Here is a 20,489-nt window from a genome sequence, read left to right on the forward strand (position 1 = left end):
GTCTACAGATTATTTCAAGTGGGAAGACCTCTTTGAAAAGAGGTCAAATACACATTTGAATACAAGGTAAGTCACAGTGTTTGCCCATAAAAACAAAAGGGAGTTAGGATTTGTGAAAAAATTGTGAATAGGTCATGAAATTTATTCAAGGGTGTATAAATGAGAGACCTTTTTTTAAAAAAACTTTTTATTTTGTATTGAGGTATATATAGCCGATTAACAATGCTGTGGATAGTTTCAGGTGAACAGTGAAGGGAATCAGCCCTTCATGTATCCATCTTCCCCCAAACTCCCCTCCTGTGGAGCCTGCCACATGACATTGAGCAGAGTACGATCTCTTTTTTTTGACAGCTGAGTTTAACTTTTAGAATATGTGGTGTGACGTTTTGTTAATTCTGGAAAAGTCTTGCGGTTCTAAACGAAATTGTGGTGTAAACGGGTCCTATTGCTGGAACTCTTAAAGGCCTCTGCACATTGAGGTGGACTACACGTGAGCTTCTGGGCAAAAATAAACGTCACATATTTACCAACAGCAAAATCTCTCCGACTCAACAACTGTGCAGCTATGGAGAATTCCTTTGAGGATGTGAGGGGGAAAACAGTACTACTGAGCCTATACGTTAGAAACACGAGTTGACAACAAAACGTTGCTTAAATCAATATTATTGTGAAATTTATCATGTCGTATTTACATGTGTAAAAGATGGACAAATGAATAATGCCTTTCTAGACCGTCATTGTAATTCCTGTTGAATTAACACTTTTCCTCACTTCTTTTTAATTTTAAAAGAAACCTTGCTTAGTTAAATCAATATTATTGTGAAACTTATCATGTCGGGTATTTACATATATAAAAGATGAACAAATGAATAATGCCCTTCTAGAATGTCATTGTAATTCCTGTTGAATAACACTTTTCCTCACTTCTTTTTAATTTTAAAAGAAAATTGGCCTTAAAACACCATCCAGACAAGAATCCAGATGATCCAGGGGCTGCTGAAAAGTTTAAGGAAATCAACAATGCCCACACAATTCTTACTGACATGTCAAAAAGAAACATTTATGACAAATACGGATCACTGGGACTCTATGTGGCCGAGCAATTTGGAGATGAAAACGTTAATACCTACTTCATGCTGTCAAGCTGGTGGGCAAAGGTGAATCGGATTTTTTGTTTCCCTTGAAAAAAATTTCCTGAAAGGTCATGATATTATTCACTCTTTTAGACTCCATCTTAAAGAAAGCCTAACCTTCAGGTCAGTTCAGTTCAGTTCAGTTCAGTCGCTCAGTCGTGTCCGACTCTTTGTGACCCCATGAATCGCAGCACGCCAGGCCTCCCTGTCCATCACCAACTCCTATTACTAAACTCTTATTAATAAAAGAGCTATCACTTGGACTGAAAGCTGTTATGATATTTAAGGATCATTTTTGCTTTAGCTTACCAAATGATTATAAAATACAGCATGACTTAAAATACTTCTAGACATTAATTATGTTTGAATTTGAAGCTTCAGGTTAATTCTGACTGCCCTCCCTACTCCCATAATGACTAATTAAGAACTGACTCATTGCTGAAAACCAAAAATAATTAATTAGTGTGACAACTGTTTAAAAATTATTATGGGACAAATTTAGCTATGTACTTTCCTATCTATAGCACAGGCTACATCAGTGAACACAATGCTAGGGAGAATGCATGGAAATTATGTCATAGGTTCATGTGAAGCCTGATGTAAGGTACCGGAGAAGGAAATGAAGGGGAAAGGTGAGAATTAAGTGGTGGAGGACACTGAGTTAGAGAGACAGAGAGGGAGAGAGAGGGAGAAAAATGATAGCTAGTCAAGAGAAAGGCAGCATTGCTAGGACTTAGTGCAATCAGAATTGACTTTTGACAGTAGTGTGATTTCCTAGGAATTCCTCATATAGGCATGTTTGATGATAATTTCGTATTTGTTTACTAGAATTCAGGCTTCCCAAGTGGCGCTAGTGGTAAAGAATCTGCCTGCCAGTGCAGGAGCCAGGGAGACCTGGGTTTGATCCCTGGGTCAGGAAGATCCTCTGGAGTAGGAAGTGGCAACCCGCTACCCCAGTATTCTTGCCTGGAGAATCCCATGGACAGAGGAGTCTTGTGGGCTACAGTCCATGGGGCCATAAAGAGTCAGACACAACTGAGCACATACACACACGACTATTCATATCCTTACCTTCTGATTACAGTATATTTACATTTGAATCATACATATAGTCCATTGGCATCTCTTTTTGGACACTTCATGTGCATGTAGTAAGTTTACGGTTCATACATCTTATGAAATCACATGAACTCCCATGTAACATGACACGTTACAACTCAATTCACATGCATTGTAACAAATAATTTAAGAAACTGCAGATCTCCAGAGTCAGGAGTCATGTTCAGTAGTATTCTGATTGCCACCTTCTTCCACAAAAATAAATCTTGCTAAATTGAGTGGTTGTACATATGCAGGATGAGAGAGGATATCCCTGGTGGTTCAGACAGTAAAGAATCTGCCTGCAATGCAAGATACCTGGGTTTGATCTCTGGGTCAGGAAGATCCACTGGAGAAGGGCATAGCAACCCACTCCAGTGTCCTTGGCTGGAGAATCCCATGGACAGAGGGGCCTGACAGGCTACAGTCCATGGGATCGCAAAGAGTCAGACATGACTGAATGACTAACATTTTCACTTTCATGGGGAGAGCAAGTCTGCAGACTAAAGCCTCCTTCGCCTTCTACAGTCCTCAGAATTCCTTTTCTTGTGGATAAGTGGGGTTCCCACTGAAACCCCCTTTCTTTACTGTTGAGGACTTGGGAGGGAGACAAATTTCTGCCCAGAGGATGTGGGACTTGGAATGAGAATGTAAATATTGTCAATGTCACTTATGATGATAGATTGAACATTTATGTAAAATACAGGTTTTTGTGGGCTTACCTGGGAACCTAACCTTCAGATATGACATAATGTCCATGGGAAGGTATGTCCAGAGTTCTATGTAATTACACACTAGTACCTGATTGCATATTGGAGCCTACATGGATAAAAAGTAGAATCAATTCCCTTGTCCAGGAAGTTGACAAAATTGATCAAAATTCATAGAGTTAAGCAGAAGCTGTAAGTAGTATAAGAGATATGTGTGCTAAGTTGCTTCAGTCTTGTCCAACCCTTTGCAACCTCATAGACTGAAGCCCACCAGGCCCCTCTGTCCATGGGATTCTCCAGGCAAGAATACTAGAATGGGTTACCATTTCCTCCTTCAGGGTATCTCCCCAACCCAGGGACTGAACCCCTATCATTTATGTCTCCTGCCTTGGCAGGCAGGTTCTTTACTACTAGCACCACTTGGGAAGAACAGTGTAAGAGATATACATAAAATAATTCCTGATGTGGTTCTTTAAAAATAAGGCTACAAAAAAAATCTACCTTCCCTTCTGCTTGTGCCAAAGCCTCATTGCACAGTATCAATCAGAGTGCCCCAGCACATGATGATCATGTTTTAAGTATGCACTACATGTATGAATTAGTGTACCAATTTGAAAATGTGTATTTTAAAAACAATGAACACCTACTTGTATCTTATACTACACTAAGCTCTGTGAGGATAAGGCAAGGTTATTTCTGAAATAGGCAAGCAATCCAGCTGGAATAACTAAAGAACAAAACATGTATTAAAGGAAATTTTCAGAGAGGAGAAAAAATTTGGGAATGGAATAGGAAAAGCAAAAAGGACAACAGTAGGTAAAGAAAGGAGTAGCATGTTGGAGAAACAGATCCAGAACACTGCACAGGAGGGTCTTAGAGGCTGTTGGTGAGGAGGAAGCTTTTTTGTACTTTTCAGACTAATTTAAGAAATTTACAACTCTATGAAAATGCAGAGAATCCACAGCAAAAAAACTGTAGGTGTGAGGGTGTATAAAATCACTTCCACTTTCAAATAACATATTTTTAATAAAATCATAAACTTATTTTGCTCAGTTAACAAACATTGCCTTGTTTTCACTGCAGATTAGATTAGGAGAGTATAATCTTTTAATCTTTAACTATGGTGAATTTAGTGAGGAAACTTTTTATATGCTCATGGGGAAATCCTGGTGTTGTGCACTAGGAGGAAAAAAATCATTTGTTTATCTACTAATCAATCAATACATTCATTCATTCAGTAGGTATTTCTTGTCTACCACACGCCAAATACTAAACCCTGAAGTAGAGGAGGGATTGAAAGATGACTAATATATAGTTCTAGCCTTCAAGAGGCTCATGGTCTGAGACAGAATTATAAACTGATCACTGTCTTAAACTTTTCAGAATAATTGAAAAGTTTTGTCTTGTCAACAAAACAAGACTACGGTGGACATTTGTATGGAGTATGGTTGGGGCACAAAGGAGGGAGTAATTGTTCTGGTGCATGAGTGCTAAGTCACTTTGGTCATGTCTGACTCTTTGAGACCCCATGGATGTAGCCCACCAGGCTCCTCTGTCCATGGGATTCTCCAGGCAAGAATTCTGGACTGGTTTGCCATGCCCTTCTCCAGGGGGAACTGTTCTGGGGGAGGTGGGCTTTCCAGAAAGATGACAGAGAGGATCGCTGAGATAAACTTACACACGGAATGGGTATCTGTTAAGATGACTAGGGAGTGGGGCAGGGGACGTCCAGGCAGATGAGTCCACAGGGAGAGCAGAGCTACGGTAAATACGGCAGGAGGGGAGCCATGCTGGTGCAGGGGAGGCATTGGGAGAGGCCAGACGACCACTAATAAGGAGCTCCAGCTTCTTCTAAAAGGCAAGAAGTGTTGCTGCATGGGTTCATGAGAACACGCACATCAGAAAACTCCAGCAGTGATGTGTAGGCTGGGTTAGAGGCAAGAGTGGCCACAGGTAGGTCAGTTTTGAGGCTACTGAAGTGTCCAGAGCAGATAAGGGAAAGGGAAAGAGAAAGTCGCTCAGTTGTTTCCGACTTTTTGCAACCCCATGGAATCCTCCAGGCCAGAATACTGGATTGGGTAGCCTTTCAGGATAAGGGGCTCCGTTCTAAAGCCCAACCACTCAGGATACAGATGATAGGGGTGGGGGAGGGTGGGGTGGCGCAAGACAAAGGTCCCGAAGAGAGAGACTGCAGGACTTGGTGACCGAGAGAATAAGGTGGTGGCAGGGCTGGCTATCCGTGGCTCTTCTTTGGTGAGAGTGGCTCAGTGCCCGTGGTCAGCTTGTCTGACCTGTAGAGGGTATGTTTTCCGGTTTGTTTTGTTTGCTCTGCTCTTAATAATGATCGCTGTGACTTAAGAATAAAGAAGAAAATGTCATACCTCATGACTTTGACTGCAAGTCACTTGTTCCTGGCTCGTTAGGCAAAACTTTATGAGAAATTTGTTTCCAAGGAAACAGAAAAGATAGTCCTCCATGGAATAAGGAATGAGGGTGACTATGTAGTTTGTGGGATGAAAACTGTGATGCCTCCAGGTCTTTGGAGGTACATGGGCAGAACACTTGATTTCTGGGATCTCCTACACCCCTGTACCCCTCACCCCTGTTTTGCTTTGCCTCTCTTTCCTCTAGACTCTGTTTGTCATCATTGGCCTCTTGACCGGCTGCTATTTTTGCTGCTGTCTGTGCTGTTGTTGCAACTGCTGCTGTGGACGCTGCTGGACTAAGTCATCGATGCCAGAAGAGGACTTCTACGTGTCTCCAGAGGATCTTGAGGAGCAGATCAAGACAGACATAGCAAAAGGTGGGGTGAGATGAGAATAGAGTAGTGGGTGTCCCTTCACGTGCCTGGCCAAGCACCAAGTCCCATGGTGATGGTCATTGCCAAAGTGAGAGAGATGCAACAACCAAACCGGGGGAAGAATCCCACAGACTTTTTCCCTTGGTACTTGTTTTAAGGAAGATAAGAGGAATTTATCTTTACCAGTCACAGAAAAAAAGCACAAACTGACACTGAAAGAAGCCATGAGATATGCTGATCACAGAGCAAAGGTTCATAGTCACATTATGAGAGAGTGAACCATGGATCCAGGGAGGTTGGGTGGGAATCCCAGGGGTAGGACAGCCAAAGTAGATATTTATCCCAGGAAAAGCACTTCAGTCTGTTAGTTTAGGTTCATGCTGTGCTCAGTTGTGTCTGGCTTGGACTATAGGCCACCAGGCTCCTCTGTCCATGGGATTCTCCAAGCAGGAACACTGGAGCAGGTTGCCATGCCCTCCTCCAAGGTATCTTCCTGACCCAGGGGTCAAACCCATATCTCCTGTGTCACAGGCAGATTCTTTACTGCTGAGCCATCAGGGAAGCCCTATTATGTTCAGATCAGATCAGATCAGTCACTCAGTCGTGTCCGACTCTTTGTGACCCCATGAATTGCAGCACGCGAGGCCTCCCTGTCCCTCATCAACTCCCCGAGTTCACTCAGACTCACATCCATCGAGTCAGTGATGCCATCCAGCCATCTCATCCTCTGGCGTCCCCTTCTCCTCCTGCCCCCAATCCCTCCCAGCATCAGAGTCTTTTCCAATGAGTCAACTCTTCGCATGAGGTGGCCAAAGGACTGGAGTTTTAGCTTTACCATCATTCCTTCCAAAGAAATCCCAGGGCTGATCTCCTTCAGAATGGACTGGCTGGATCTCCTTGCAGTCCAAGGGACTCTCAAGAGCCTTCTCCAAAACCACAGCTCAAAAGTGTCAATTCTTCGGCACTCAGCCTTCTTCACAGTCCAACTCTCACATCCATACATGACCACAGGAAAAACCATAGCCTTGACTAGACGAACCTTAGTTGGCAAAGTAATGTCTCTGCTTTTGAATATGCTATCTAGGTTGGTTGTAACTTTCCTTCCAAGGAGTAAGCGTCTTTTAATTTCATGGCTGCAGTCACCATCTGTAGTGATTTTGGAGCCCCCAAAAATAAAGTCTGACACTGTTTCCACTGTTTCCCCATCTATTTCCCATGAAGTGATGGGACCGGATGACATGATCTTCATTTTCTGAATATTGAGCTTTAAGTCAACTTTTTCACTCTCCACTTTCACTTTCATCAAGAGGCTTTTGAGTTCCTCTTCACTTTCTGCCATAAGGGTGGTGTCATCTGCATATCTGAGGTTATTGATATTTCTCCTGGCAATCTTGATTCCAGCTTGTGTTTCTTCCAGTCCAGCGTTTCTCATGATGTACTCTGCATATAAGTTAAATAAACAGGGTGACAATATACAGCCTTGACGAACTCCTTTTCCTATTTGGAACCAGTCTGTTGTTCCATGTCCAGTTCTAACTGTTGCTTCCTGATCTGCATACAAATTTCTCAAGAAGCAGATCATGTGGTCTGGTATTCCCATCTCTTTCAGAATCTTCCACAGTTTATTGTGATCCACACAGTCAAAGGCTTTGGCATAGTCAATAAAGCAGAAATAGATGCTTTTCTGGAACTCTCTTGCTTTTTCCATGATCCAGTGGATGTTGGCAATTTGATCTCTGGTTTCTCTGCCTTTTCTAAAACCAGCTTGAACATCTGGAAGTTCATGGTTCACGTATTGCTGAAGCCTGGCTTGGAGAATTTTGAGCATTACTTTACTAGCATGTGAGATGAGTGCAATTGTGTGGTAGTTTGAGCATTCTTTGGCATTGCCTTTCTTTGGGATTGGAATGAAAACTGGCCTTTTCCAGTCCTGTGGCCACTGCTGAGTTTTCCAAATGTGCTGGCATATTGAGTGCAGCACTTTCACAGCATCATCTTTCAGGATTTGAAATAGCTCCACTGGAATTCCATCGCCTCCACTAGCTTTGTTTGTAGTGATGCTTCCTAAGGCCCACTTGACTTCACATTCCAGGATGTCTGGCTCTAGGTTAGCGATCACACCATCATGATTATCTGGGTCATGAAGATCTTTTTTGTACAGTTCTTCTGTGTATTCTTGCCATCTCTTCTTAATACCTTTTGCTTCTGTTAGGTCCATACCATTTTTGTCCTTTATCAAGCCCATCTTTGCATGAAATGTTCCTTTGGTATCTCTGATTTTCTTGAAGAGATCTCTAGTCTTTCCCATTCTGTTGTTTTCCTCTATTTCTTTGCATTGATCGCTGATGAAGGCTTTCTTATCTCTTCTTGCTATTCTTTGGAACTCTGTATTCAGATGTTTATATCTTTCCTTTTCTCCTTTGCTTTTCACTTCTCTTATGTTAGGATCTCTATTCAAATAGAAGGGAACGAACATCAAGAGAAGTCAGCAACCCTTGACTTTTCTTCTTTTTGATTACTTTGAAAATGCATTTGGGTAAAACTGGTGGGCAGCAGCCTTTCCTGGAAATTCGGCTTCCTTCATATCCACACATTCAGAGCTAGCTTCGAACCATGCTAGCATAAAGAATGTCATCCTACAAATGGGACTGTTTGCTAAACAACCTCCATGTATTTATCAGTGTGTATGCATGGCCATGGTATATTCCTTGTTCACTCACTGAACAAAAAAATGTAAAGAAAGGTAAAATCTCATAGAATTCACAACATCAGGAATACTCCATACTCCCTGGGAAATGCCTTTGTTTAAACAAACTGGAGGCAAACCTGCCATTGTCCTCTCTGTCTTGCAGCCATAATGCCACTGTCATTTTCTCCTGCAGAATGGATCATTATTCTAGATAATAGGCTTTATCACTAAGTCACAGAGAAGTCTGGAAATAAAAGAATTACTTGATAATTCAGGCAGTGATCCCTGGATAAGGGCATGGCAACCCACTCCAGTATTCTTGCCTGGAGAATTCCATGGACAGAAGAGCCTGGTGGGCTACGGTCCATGGGGTTGCAGAGAATCAAACATGACTGAAGCAACTGAGCAAGTACTCAGACAGTGATGCAGGATGCACTTCTGTGGACTGATTCTTTTGATGACAATGAAGCATAAATTCCATGACATGAGACAGAGCAGAGACTGTTTAAAGGTTTCGAGGTACTTTTAATTCCCTATCAAATATGATGCTAAGTAATATCCAATAATTGCCCACCCTGAAATGGCAACCCACTCCAGTACTCTTCCCTGGAAAATCCCAAGGACGGAGGAGCGTGGGAGGCTACAGTCCATGGAGTTGCAAAGAGTCGGACATGACTGAGCGATTGAGCGACAGAGCGATGACTCCAGCTTAAAGGAGTCATGTGAACCTGGCTTGGTCTCAGACCATTTCAGGGTTGGGATATCAGAAGGGATGTCTATGCCAGCTGTGACTCCTTCCTATGGGGACCAGCAGGTGGCCAGTGTGGCAGATGGGATTTGCTCCTACCATTTTTTATTACTGCCCCTGCGGCCAAATTGTAGGCCCATGGTCAAATACAATTACAACTTTCTTTTGCTTAATTTGGGATACAAAGGACACATATTTAATGGGGCATACATACCAAAAAAAGCAAGCAAACTATATTACTTGTGAGTAGGTGAAACAGAAAAATATATGTGTAAACTCTTCTTCAGGAAAGAGCCAGGGACTTTGGCATAACTTGCTTAAGAATGATGGGCCCAGTGCACTTCCTTGCCGGTCCAGTGGTTAAGACTCCATGCCCCCAGTCCATGGGACACAGGTTTGATCCCTGGTTAGGGAACTAAGATCCTCCATGGGTAAAGATGATGAGACCAATGCGTTTTTCGCATCTTCTCTTTGGAGGGAGATGGCAACCCACTCCAGTATCCTTGCCTGGAGAATCCCATGGACAGAGGAGCCTGGTGGGCTACAGTCCACAGGGTCCCAAAGAGTTGGACACGATTGAGTGACTTCACTTTCACTTTCAAATTGACATTCAGCCCTGCCCATCAACAGAAAATTGGATTAAAGAATTACTGAGCATGACCCCACCCATCAGAACAAGACCCAGTTTATCCCACAGTCAGTCTCTCCGATGAGGAAGTTTCCATAGGCCTCTTATCCATCAGAGGGCCAACAGAATGAAAACCATAATCATAGAAAACTAACCAAACTGATCAAATGGACCACAGCCTTGCCTAACTCAAAGAAACTATAAGCCATGCCATGTAGGGCCACCCAAGATGGATGGGTCATGGTGGAGAGTTCTGACAAAATGTGGTCCACTGGAGAAGGGAATGGCAAACCACTTCCATATCCTTGCCTTGAGAACCCCATGAACAGTATGAAAAGGCAAAAAGATAGGACACTGAATGATGAAGCCCCCAGGTCAGTAGGTGCCCAATATGCTACTGGAGAACAGTGGAGAAATAACTCCGGAAAGAAAGAAGAGACGGAGCCAAAGCAAAAACACCCAGTTGTGTATGTGACCAGTGATGGAAGTAAATTCTGATGCTGTAAAGAACAATGTTGCATAGGAACCTGGAATGTCAGGTCCATGAATCAAGGCAAATTGGAAGTGGTCAAACAGGAGATGGCAAGAGTGAATTCATTCTAGGAATCAGCGAACTAAAATGGACTGGAATGGGTGAATTTAACTCAGATGACCATTATATCTACTACTGTGGGAAATAATCCCTTAGAAGAAATGGAGTAGCCATCATAGTCAACAAAAGAGTCTGAAATGCAGTACTTGGATGCAGTATCAAAAATGACAGAATGATCTCTGTTCATTTCCAAGGCAAACCATTCACTATCAGAGTAATGCAAGTCTATGCCCCATATACTAATGCTGAAGAAGCCGAAGTTGAACGGTTCTAGAAGACCTACAAGACCTTCTAGAACTAACACCCAAAAGAGATGTCCTTTTCATCATAGGGGACTGGAATGCAAAAGTAGGAAGTCAAGAGATACCTGGAGTAACAGGCAAATTTGGCCTTGGAGTACAAAACGAATTGGGGCAAAGGCTAACAGAGTTTTGTCAAGAGAATACTTTGGGCATAGCAAACACCCTCTTACAACAAGAACAAGAGAAGACTCTACACATGGACATTACCAGATGGTCAATACTGAAATCAGATTGATTATATTCTTTGTAGCCAAAGATTGAGAAGTTCTATACAGCCAGCAAAAATAAGATTGGGAGCTGACTGTGGCTCAGATCATGAACTCCTTATTGCAAAATTCAGACTTAAATTGAAGAAAGTAGGGAAAACCACTGGACCATTCAGGTATGACCTAAATCAAATCCCTTACAATTATAATGTGGATGTGAGAAATAGATTCAAGGGATTAGATCTGACAGACAGAATGCCTGAAGAACTGTGGACAGAGGTTCATGACATTGTACTGGAGGCAGTGGTCAAGACCAGCCCCAAGAAAAAGAAATGCAAAAAGGCAACATGGTTGTCTGAGGAGGCCTTACAAATAGCTGAGAAAAGAAGAGAAGCTAAAGGCAAAGGAGAAAAGGAAAGATACATCTATCTGAACACAGAGTTCCAAAAAATAGCAAGGAGAGATAAGAAAGCCTTCTTCAGTGATCAGTGCAAAGAAATAGGGGAAAACAATAGAATGAGAAAGACTAGAGTCTTCTTCAAGAAAATTAGAGATACCAAAGGAACGTTTCAGGCAAAGATGGGCGCAATAAAGGACAGAAATGGTATGGACCTAACAGAAGCAGAAGATATTAAGAAGAGGTGGCAAGAATACACAGAAGAACTGTACAAAAAACATCTTCATAACCCAGATAACTACAATGGTGTGATCACTCTTCTAGAGTCAGACATCCTTGAGTGTGAAGTCAAGTGGGCCTTAGGAAGTATCACTACGAACAAAGCTAGTAGAGGTAATGGAATTCCAGTTGAGCTATTTCAAATCTTAAAAGATGATGCTGTGAAAGTGCTGCACTCAATATGCCAGCAAATTTGGAAAACTCAGCAGTGGCCACAGGCCTGGAAGAGGTCAGTTTTCATTCCAATCCCAAAGAAAGGCACTGCCAAAAAATGCCCAAACTACCACACAATTGCACTCATCTCACATGCTAGCAAAGTAATGCTCAAAATTCTCCAAGCCAGGTTTCAGCAATACGTGAACTGTGAACTTCCAGATGTTCAAGCTGGATTTAGAAAAGGCAGAGGAACCAGAGATCAAATTGCCAATATCTGTTAGATCATTGAAAAAGCAAAAGAATTCCAGAAAAAACATCTACTTCTGTTTTATTGACTATGCCAAAGCCTTTGACTGTGTGAATCACAACAAACTGTGGAAAATTCTGAAAGAGATGGGAATACCAGACCACCTGACCTGCTTCCTGAGAAACCTGTATACAGGTCTAGAAGCAACAGTTAGAACTGGACACCGAACAACAGACTGGTTCCAAATCAGGAAAGGAGTACATCAAGGCTGTATATTGTCATGCTGCTTATTTAACTTATATGCAGGGTAGATCATGTGAAATGCTGGGCTGGATGAAGCACAAGCTAGAATCAAGAGTGCCGGGAGAAATATCAATAACCTCAGATACGCAGATGACACCACCCTAATGGCAAGCAAAGAGGAACTAAATAGCCTCTTGATGAAAGTGAAAGACCAGAGTGACAAAGTTGACTTAAAACTCAACATTCAGAAAACTAAGATCATGGCATCTGGTCCCATCACTTTATGGCAAATAGGTGGGGAAACAATGGAAACAGTGAGAGACTTCATTTTTTGGGCTCCAAAATCACTGCAGATGGTGACTGCAGCCATGAAATTAAAAGATGCTTGCTCCTTGGAAGAAAAGCTATGACCAATCTAGACAGCATATTAAAAAGCAGAGACATTACTTTGCCAACAAATGTCCATATAGTCAAAGCTATGGTTTTTCCAATAGTCGTGTGTGGATGTGAGAGTTGGACCATAAAGAAAGCTGAGCACTGAAGAATTGATACTTTTGAACTGTGGTGATGGAAAAGACTCTTGAGAGTCCCTTGGACTGCAAGGAGATCCAACCAGTCCATCCTAAAGGAAATTAGTCCTGAATATTCATTGGAAGGACTGATGTTGAAGCTGAAACTCCAATACTTTGGCCACCCGATGTGAATAACTGACTCATTGGAAAAGACCCTGATGCTGCAAAAAATTGAAGACAGAAGGAGAGGACAGAGGATGAGATGGTTGGGTGGCATCACCGACTCAGTGGACATGAGTTTGAGTAAGCTCTGGGAGCTGGTGATAGTCAGGGAGGCCTGGCGTGCTACAGTCCATGGGGTTGCAAAGATTCGGACACAGCTGAGTGACTGAAAAGTTCTGAAAACTGACATTAGGTCATGTCAGGGGTCACTGGGATCTCCTATAATATCCATCAACCCAGTCCATCACAGGCAGAGAACAGAAAGGAGCAGTGACACAGGAGAGCACCGTCACTGTCAGCCCGTGTGTTGTCCTTATCTTTCCTTACAGCGTGGAAACCAAAACTGGGTGAATTAAATCTAGATGTCACAAATCCAGTGTTTCACTCTTCTCTGAAGAGCCACAGAGTCTTTCCTTTTTAAATTAGACAAAAGCTCCACCCAGTCATTTCAGCAGACCTTCTCTGTAGAAGATTTCCTTTCTGGAACAGAAACACATACTCAGTGCCAAATGCCACCCAGGTTTCCTTCCTACAGAGTTGTTGGTGATGAACTTATGTGCCACTCCCTGTCCTCAGTTCTGACACTCCAGAGCTACCAGTTCCATTGCAAAGGTCAGATTACAGACTAAGTAAATCATGAACCCATTTGACTGTGTTACTATAAGCCTTAACCAAAAGGAAAAGCTCTATCCTATTCTGAAGTATTTTAATGCACAATTATTCTAGGTTTTTGAGGGCCAGAAACATAACACAATCTGTACAGTCCTTTTGGAGAAAAAAAAAACCATAAAATTACAAATACAAAATTATATCTGAAAGCGAATATCTATCATGAAAAAAAGAAATTACAAAAAATTGCAAGGCTTAAAAACTCATAAACATCTTAAATGTCACAAATTTTGAAAAATAGCAATAGTTTAATTAACTGCCTGGCACATCTTTATAGTACTCCCTGCCATACTTTCTGGGTACATCTTCTTTCATTGCCTCTTTCTTTAATAGCAATTTCATTAACATCATTTACTGTAGGGGCAATAGAAAAATAATTGTCTTTCCTCTAGCATGTCTGTTCAAAATTTGTTTTTTATTATTGGTAGATTAGAAAAATTTCAATTTTACATCTCATTATTGATAAAGTTGTCTAACTTTTTAGGGATGTTATCAAATTTAAGAAAACTCCTATCCAACTTATTTCATATATAAGATGTAAAATTTGGAAGAATTTTTCTACAGACTAAGTTTGAATACACATTTGAAACCCTGTTGCCCCTCCATCACCCAGTGCTTCCAGGATCAGAGCACACTGGACACATTCATAGAGTGTGACACCATGTCTGGTGTGGATCTTCAAGTCTCTTAAGCAATTAAATTGGGATGTTGAGTTACAGAAGTTATCTCTAAGGCCACTTCTACACGAGTATGGCTAGCAGTAATTATACACAGAATTGCTACAAACCACAAAAACATACCCCACAGTTTCTGGTTAAGAGTCGTGGTACAGGGTGGCATTTGCAGATTTACTTGGGTTATTGGGTCTGTTTCATCCATGCAAAAGGGTGTAACCCAACTTCTACCCTTAAGAAATAAAGGAAGGAAGTTCAAAACAGTGGCATCTTCAATAGTCTCTGCAAACTTTAGAACTTGTAGACTTATGCTCATCTCTTTCTCAAAATAAAAATAAAATCCCAGTGGGTTTCTAGGAACACAGGGGAATTCTATTATTAATCAACTAGGAGCAAAGAGAAGACAGTATCTTGGCAGGTTGCCCATCCCTCCCTTTTGTCTTGGAAAATTTAAAGCTTGAAAGATAAAGGTAATGGATATCACAAATCAGAAGTTCTATTTTGTGAAATTTCGAGCACTATATGTAAAACAAGCTCATCTAGACCCTATACTCTTCTGTTAGATGAAGGATACAATGAAGTCAAAATTCTACTACCTGAGACAGAACACCTTTCCCTAGGCCTGTGTGTATGTGTGTGTGTGTGAGAGAGAGACAGACAGACAGACAGAGATAGGAAGGAAGGAAGAAAGGAAAGAAAAGAGGAAGGAGGTATAGAAACAAGAGTGTAAATGGAAGCCTAGCTTCACTGAATACCCTGGCAAAGAGAACCGAAATACAAAAGATAAATTCCGTTGTTTTTTTTTTTTTCCAAGCACTGGTCCTCAAACGACCAATTAAAACCCTAAAATTTCCTTGTGGAGTCATAATTTCCCTATTTTTCTTTGAAGGCAAGGGAATACAGTATTTAAGGGAGAAGATGTTATAGCGTGCTGACCTTGGATCTAAAAACGTGAGAGTCAGTGCAGAGAAAAATCTGTTGACTGCTTAGCTGCTCCTGCCAGTCACCTGGATGAAGCCCAAGTAAATTCACAGTCACTGAGCTGAAGAGGCCATATGGCTTGTAATTAGACTCACCCTCAGCCAAGATATTGAGACATTTATTACTATTCAGCATTCATCGCACTTTACTGGCCAGTGAAAGGGCACCAAGGAAGAGATTAAATTCATCCTTCCTCTTTTCACCAATGCCACTCAATCCCCTTCCTAACCATCCCCCAATCCAAAGGGTCTGATTTCTAAAAATAATTTATGGAAAATAACTGTGGTAACTAGTCCAAAGCCCTTTGCTGATAAAGACTGCGCCTGCAATGAGGAAGACCCAGGTTCGATCTCTGGGTCAGGAAGATCCCCTGGAGAGGGAATAGCTACCCTCTCCAGTTCTTGCCTGGAGAATCCCATGAACAGAGGAGCCTGGCTGACTATTGTCCACAGGGTTGCAAAGAGTAGGATACAACTGAATAGCTGACAGTTCCACTTTTTTTTTTTTTTTTTAATGTTGTCATTTCTGACACTATGCCATTTTTTTTTTAATTTTTAATTTTTTTTTTACTTTACAATATTGTATTGGTTCTGCCACACATCAACATGAATCTGCCATGGGTGTTCACGTGTTCCCCATCCTGAATCCCCCTCACTTTCTGTATGAAAATATCAAGTAAGCATCACCGAGGCCCAGGCCTGGGGAGCAGGACGAGTGAGTCAGCTCAGAATACTGCCCTAGAAGCAGTTCAAAGTGGACCCAAGGCTTCTTCAAAGTTTGCCTGCTAAGGTTCAGTGAACAAATTTACTCAACAGGTTTATCAAGATAGTCTTTCAACCACAAACAATTATTGAGCACTTTTTGCTAGGGGCTAGAGCAAAGATGCCGTCCCTGTGGTCTTAGACCTGACCGTCTAGCAGAGGAGATGGGAAGACAAATAGTAAAGAAATAATCACACAACAAGCTAGTTAACTTAGAGGTACAGTAAGTGTGCCAGAGGAGAAGCACGGGGGCTGTGACAGTGAACACTAGGGGGCCTGACCCGGAAGCAGGTAAGGACCGCTTCCCAGAGGGAGTGACACTTAAAGCTGAAAACTTTAAGGAGGAGAAGTTAAGGGGTAGGAGATTATGGGGATGGAGAATCCTAGAAGAGAGGAATCCTTTTTTTTTTTTTTTTTTTAAGTATTTTATTTTAAAATTTTATTTATTTGCCTGTGGGTCTTCTAGTTGCAGCACACAGGCTTAGTTGCCGCCAGGCATGTGGGATCCTAGTTTCCCGCATCCCCTGCAATGGAAGGTGGATTCTTAGCTACTGGATCACCAGGGAAGTCCCAGAAGGGAGGAATCTTGATAACTGGCACAGCACAATCTCTCTTTATCCTGTGGACAAGAGGGTAAATGGAGCTGTAGATGCTGGGCAAGGCGGGGATAGTCTTATTAGGCTGTTCTATTGCATAGTTTTTATCAAGAAATAGAATGAAGTAGAAGTTATGCAGAGATCATATTTGCAAATAACCCCAAACTGGGCTACATCCAGACAAGGGCTCATACCATCAAAGCAAAATGTGAAAAGCAGAAAACAGCTGGAATCCCGGAAAGTTTGCTAGACAAGAGCAAGAGCCGTAGGATTTAACTAGGAAGAGGGGAGAGGGAGTTGAGAGAAAACCCAGAAGGTTCTGGGGAAGAAAAGCAAAAAGGTGGTATCAGTCGCTCAGTCATGTCCGACTCTTTATGACCCCATGAACTGTACTCTTTGAACCCCACCAGGCTCCTTTGTCCATGGAATTCTCCAGGCAAGAATACTGGAGTGGGTAGTCATTCCCTTTTCCAGGGGATCGTCCCAAACCAGGGATCGAACCTGGAGGTGAAATATTATTCAACCTTAAAAAGGAATGAAGTACTGAAAAATACTATAGGATGAAAGAACCTGGAAACATTATGCTAAGTGAAAGAAGCCAGACGCAAAAGGACAAATACAGTATAACCCCATCTACATGAAATATCCAGACTGGTAAACTCATGGAGGCAGAAAGCATATTGGTGGTTGCCAGGGCCTGGGTTGGGGGGTGGGGGAGAGGAGGGGAGGAGGAACAGGTAACAACTGCCTAATATGTACTGGGTTTCCTTTGGGGAACTGTTTTGCAACTAGATAGAAGCAGTGAATTATATATTTAGTATATTATGAATGTACTAACTTGTTCACATTAAAATGGTTAGTTTTATGTTATGTGAATCTCACTTCAATTAAAAAATATCTGTAGTAGAGGAGAGGGGTATACCAAGAGTTGACTACAGAAAGAAGCTAAACACCCTTTCTTCAGAAAAGGAGAAGGTTCTTTGTTTCCTGCAAATTCACTCATGAGGCAAGGAGCAGAGGATACCACAAAGCATCAATATTCACAAGTGTGGGGAAACAGGAAAGTTGATCATCAGCCTTTATGCCAGCTACCTCAAGAACAGTACACTGTTAGTGGCTAAGACAGGAAAGGGCTTTGAATTACACAGTTCCATTTCAAGCCCCAACTCTGTTAGTTACTGGTAGAGATTTGGGGGGTAATTCACTTATTTTATCTGTTATTGTTTCTACTTATCCAGCATATACAAGCAAATATTACGACCTGATTATTGCCATTACCTTTAAGTTCTTTGCTTGCTGTTCCCTCTTCAGAGGTAACTCTTATCTTAAATCGTGTTTGATCATTTTCCTTTTTAAATCTCAATCTTATTGAGATGTTTACTTGACATATAACACTGTATGAGTTTGAAGTGTCAGTGCAGGATTTGAAGCCTTTCGGGGTCTGATTAAGCCTTTTGTTGTTTCTACTGGCTCTTACCCAGTCTTCACTGTTTCTAACTTCCACTCACTCTCACCCCCTTCTCTCAGTCTCTCTCCTTCTCTTTCTCCTTATCTCTCCTACCTGTTTTAACTATGAGTTTATTTCTTGCAATTTGTGGGGTATTCTTTAAGGCTTGGGTTGAAGGTTGGGGTCATCCACTTCTGCTCAGTGCTTTTGCACTGGACCATTTTAAACTAAATTTTCAGCCTGAAGTTTCTTGGAACACATAGGTATTATAAATTTGGCCTGCCAAATTGTCTGCTCATTGACTTGCCAAGAAACATTTTTAAAAAGGCTCTTCCCTGCTTCACAAAAACTCAAGACCAGCACATTTCCTTGTAGATTTAGGAGTATGGTGCTTTAGACACCACATAATCATCCAGGGTACTAGCTTTTTGTGGACTTGTGGCTTCTCTGTTGGCCCAGAAAGTAAAGAATCCACTTGCCAATGCAAGAGACCTAGATTTTATCCCTGGGTTGGAAAGATCCCCTGGAGTAGGAAATGGCAACCCACTCCTGTATTCTTGCCTGGAAATTCCCATGGACAGAGAAGCCTGGTGAGCTACAGTCCATGAGGTCGCAGAGTCAGACACAACTGAGCAAGTAACACTTCACTTTTACTTTTGTGGACAACTTCTATTAGACTCCTCACCTAAGCAAGCTCTGGGTTTTGACCTCTCTACCAACCAGGGCCATATTTGCAATTGTCCACTGCACAACTCTAGGAGGTACTTTTCATGCAGACTTAACAGGTAGTCTATATGACACGGGTGGTAGCCCTGTCCTCATACCCACAAAATGGTAACTAAAGCTTAAGTTTATTGGTTTTAGAAAATTGCCTTGGGGTGAAAGTTGCCTTTAGTGCTTTGGTTTTAAAATTTTATAACTGAAAGAACTTAAGTGAAGAATAAAGACTATAAATCCTCCCTTTTGAAGGCCTTTAAAAGGTAGGATCCTCAATATTTTAGGAATTGAATTGGCTTGCCAATCATCACTTCAACAAAAATATCTACCACTTGCCCCCGTTAAAGGAAACATAACATGCTACGAGGGTGCTTATTGGTTTTCTTTGTTTATTTTTAGATATGGACTTTCCAGTTGTTCTCCAGCCCACAAATGCAAATGAGAAAACACAGCTAATCAGAGAAGAACCTCGAAGTTATTGTACAGACTCTTAATATTGAGCCCACTGGGGGTCCACAGTACCTCCTCTTGGTTCAGCCATGTCTCCAGGTGGTCTTGCTGGGGGAGGGGAGGGGACATGAAATGCTGTGAACTTTTCCACATTTGTATTTTATCTTTAGGTTAAGGAAAGATGACTGCTACATAATTTTCTCAGTATGCAGAGTCACTCTTTGAGTAGAATTCCTAATGGAAACACATTCCATTTTGATGAATAAAGGCCTGAAGAGTTGTTTTATGCTCCTTGCCTGAGGTAAGACAGTGGCATTGGACAGGCTTTTTAAGCCTTCCCTTTATGTGAGCCAGACCTCAGTCCTCAAGACTACAGTTGTATTCTGAAACCAAAGCCACTTTTCATCTATTTAACTAAATGCAGTATTAACATCTGCCTTTAAATATCATCAGCAAAACATACATGAGAATTTAGGAGGAATTTCTTGTGTGTGTAGAGATTTTTTTCCTGTCATATACAATATGGCCACAGAAATATTTCAAGAGGCAGGAAGAAATTATTAGGTAAAGACAAATCATATTAAAGTATAGTTTTGAAAGATTACAAATTATCACTTACTGAAAACTAACAAACCAGGAAGAAAGAAGTTTTCTGTGTACTTTTAGATGGGCATAAAAATAAAAACAGAACTTCAGCCCTGTGAAATGTTATAAATGATCCCAAAAAAATCATTCTGGGCACAAAACAGCCCCCAACAATGTGTCTGACAATTGTAAGTTAAACTATTTTTTGTCTAACAGGCTTAGATTAGCCACACTAAGACAAAGAAACACATGAGGTAAAGGACAGAATTCTAAATTCTATAATTTAAATTTAAAGGCATATCACTTATCCCATTTTCAGCCATGACAGTGATCAGAAATACTGCCCGTGTTGAACATCTATGCTCACAGGTCATCTCTGCATTTACTTGATTCTTACATTCATAAGGTGGTAGAAGCCATATGCTATTTCTAAAACAGTAAGCAGCAAGTGTTTATTTTTTCCAGGTCTTCCCTAGTTCTTAATGTAAGGTTAGATTTTTCAAGATCTTATGTTTTTACATAATATTGCATGAAATGCCATTGCCTTTTTTCTTTGTTTCTTATTCTACACCCCCCCATTACAGTTAATTAAAGTTAAATATACATTGTAAGTGAGAATTGGTGTTATAGCTCTGACAGTTCTGACA

General features: G+C 41.4%; 1 protein-coding gene across 2 annotated transcripts in view; it reads left to right on the forward strand.

Annotated features, from left to right (window-relative positions):
* The window catches only part of DNAJC5B (DnaJ heat shock protein family (Hsp40) member C5 beta), a 93,109-nt gene extending 73,572 nt beyond the window's left edge, over window positions 1–19,537 (forward strand). For both annotated transcript variants that reach the window (XM_061438867.1, XM_061438869.1), the window contains exons 4-6: window positions 944–1,157; window positions 5,573–5,744; window positions 19,207–19,537. In XM_061438867.1, the coding sequence (XP_061294851.1) occupies window positions 944–1,157; window positions 5,573–5,744; window positions 19,207–19,301 (481 nt within the window). In that variant the 3' untranslated portion in view covers window positions 19,302–19,537. The remainder of the gene's footprint in view (window positions 1–943; window positions 1,158–5,572; window positions 5,745–19,206) is intronic.
* The last annotated feature ends 952 nt before the right edge of the window (window positions 19,538–20,489 follow it).

The sequence above is a fragment of the Bos javanicus genome, chromosome 14 (assembly GCF_032452875.1).
Source record: "Bos javanicus breed banteng chromosome 14, ARS-OSU_banteng_1.0, whole genome shotgun sequence".
NCBI classification, from domain to species: Eukaryota; Metazoa; Chordata; class Mammalia; order Artiodactyla; family Bovidae; genus Bos; species Bos javanicus.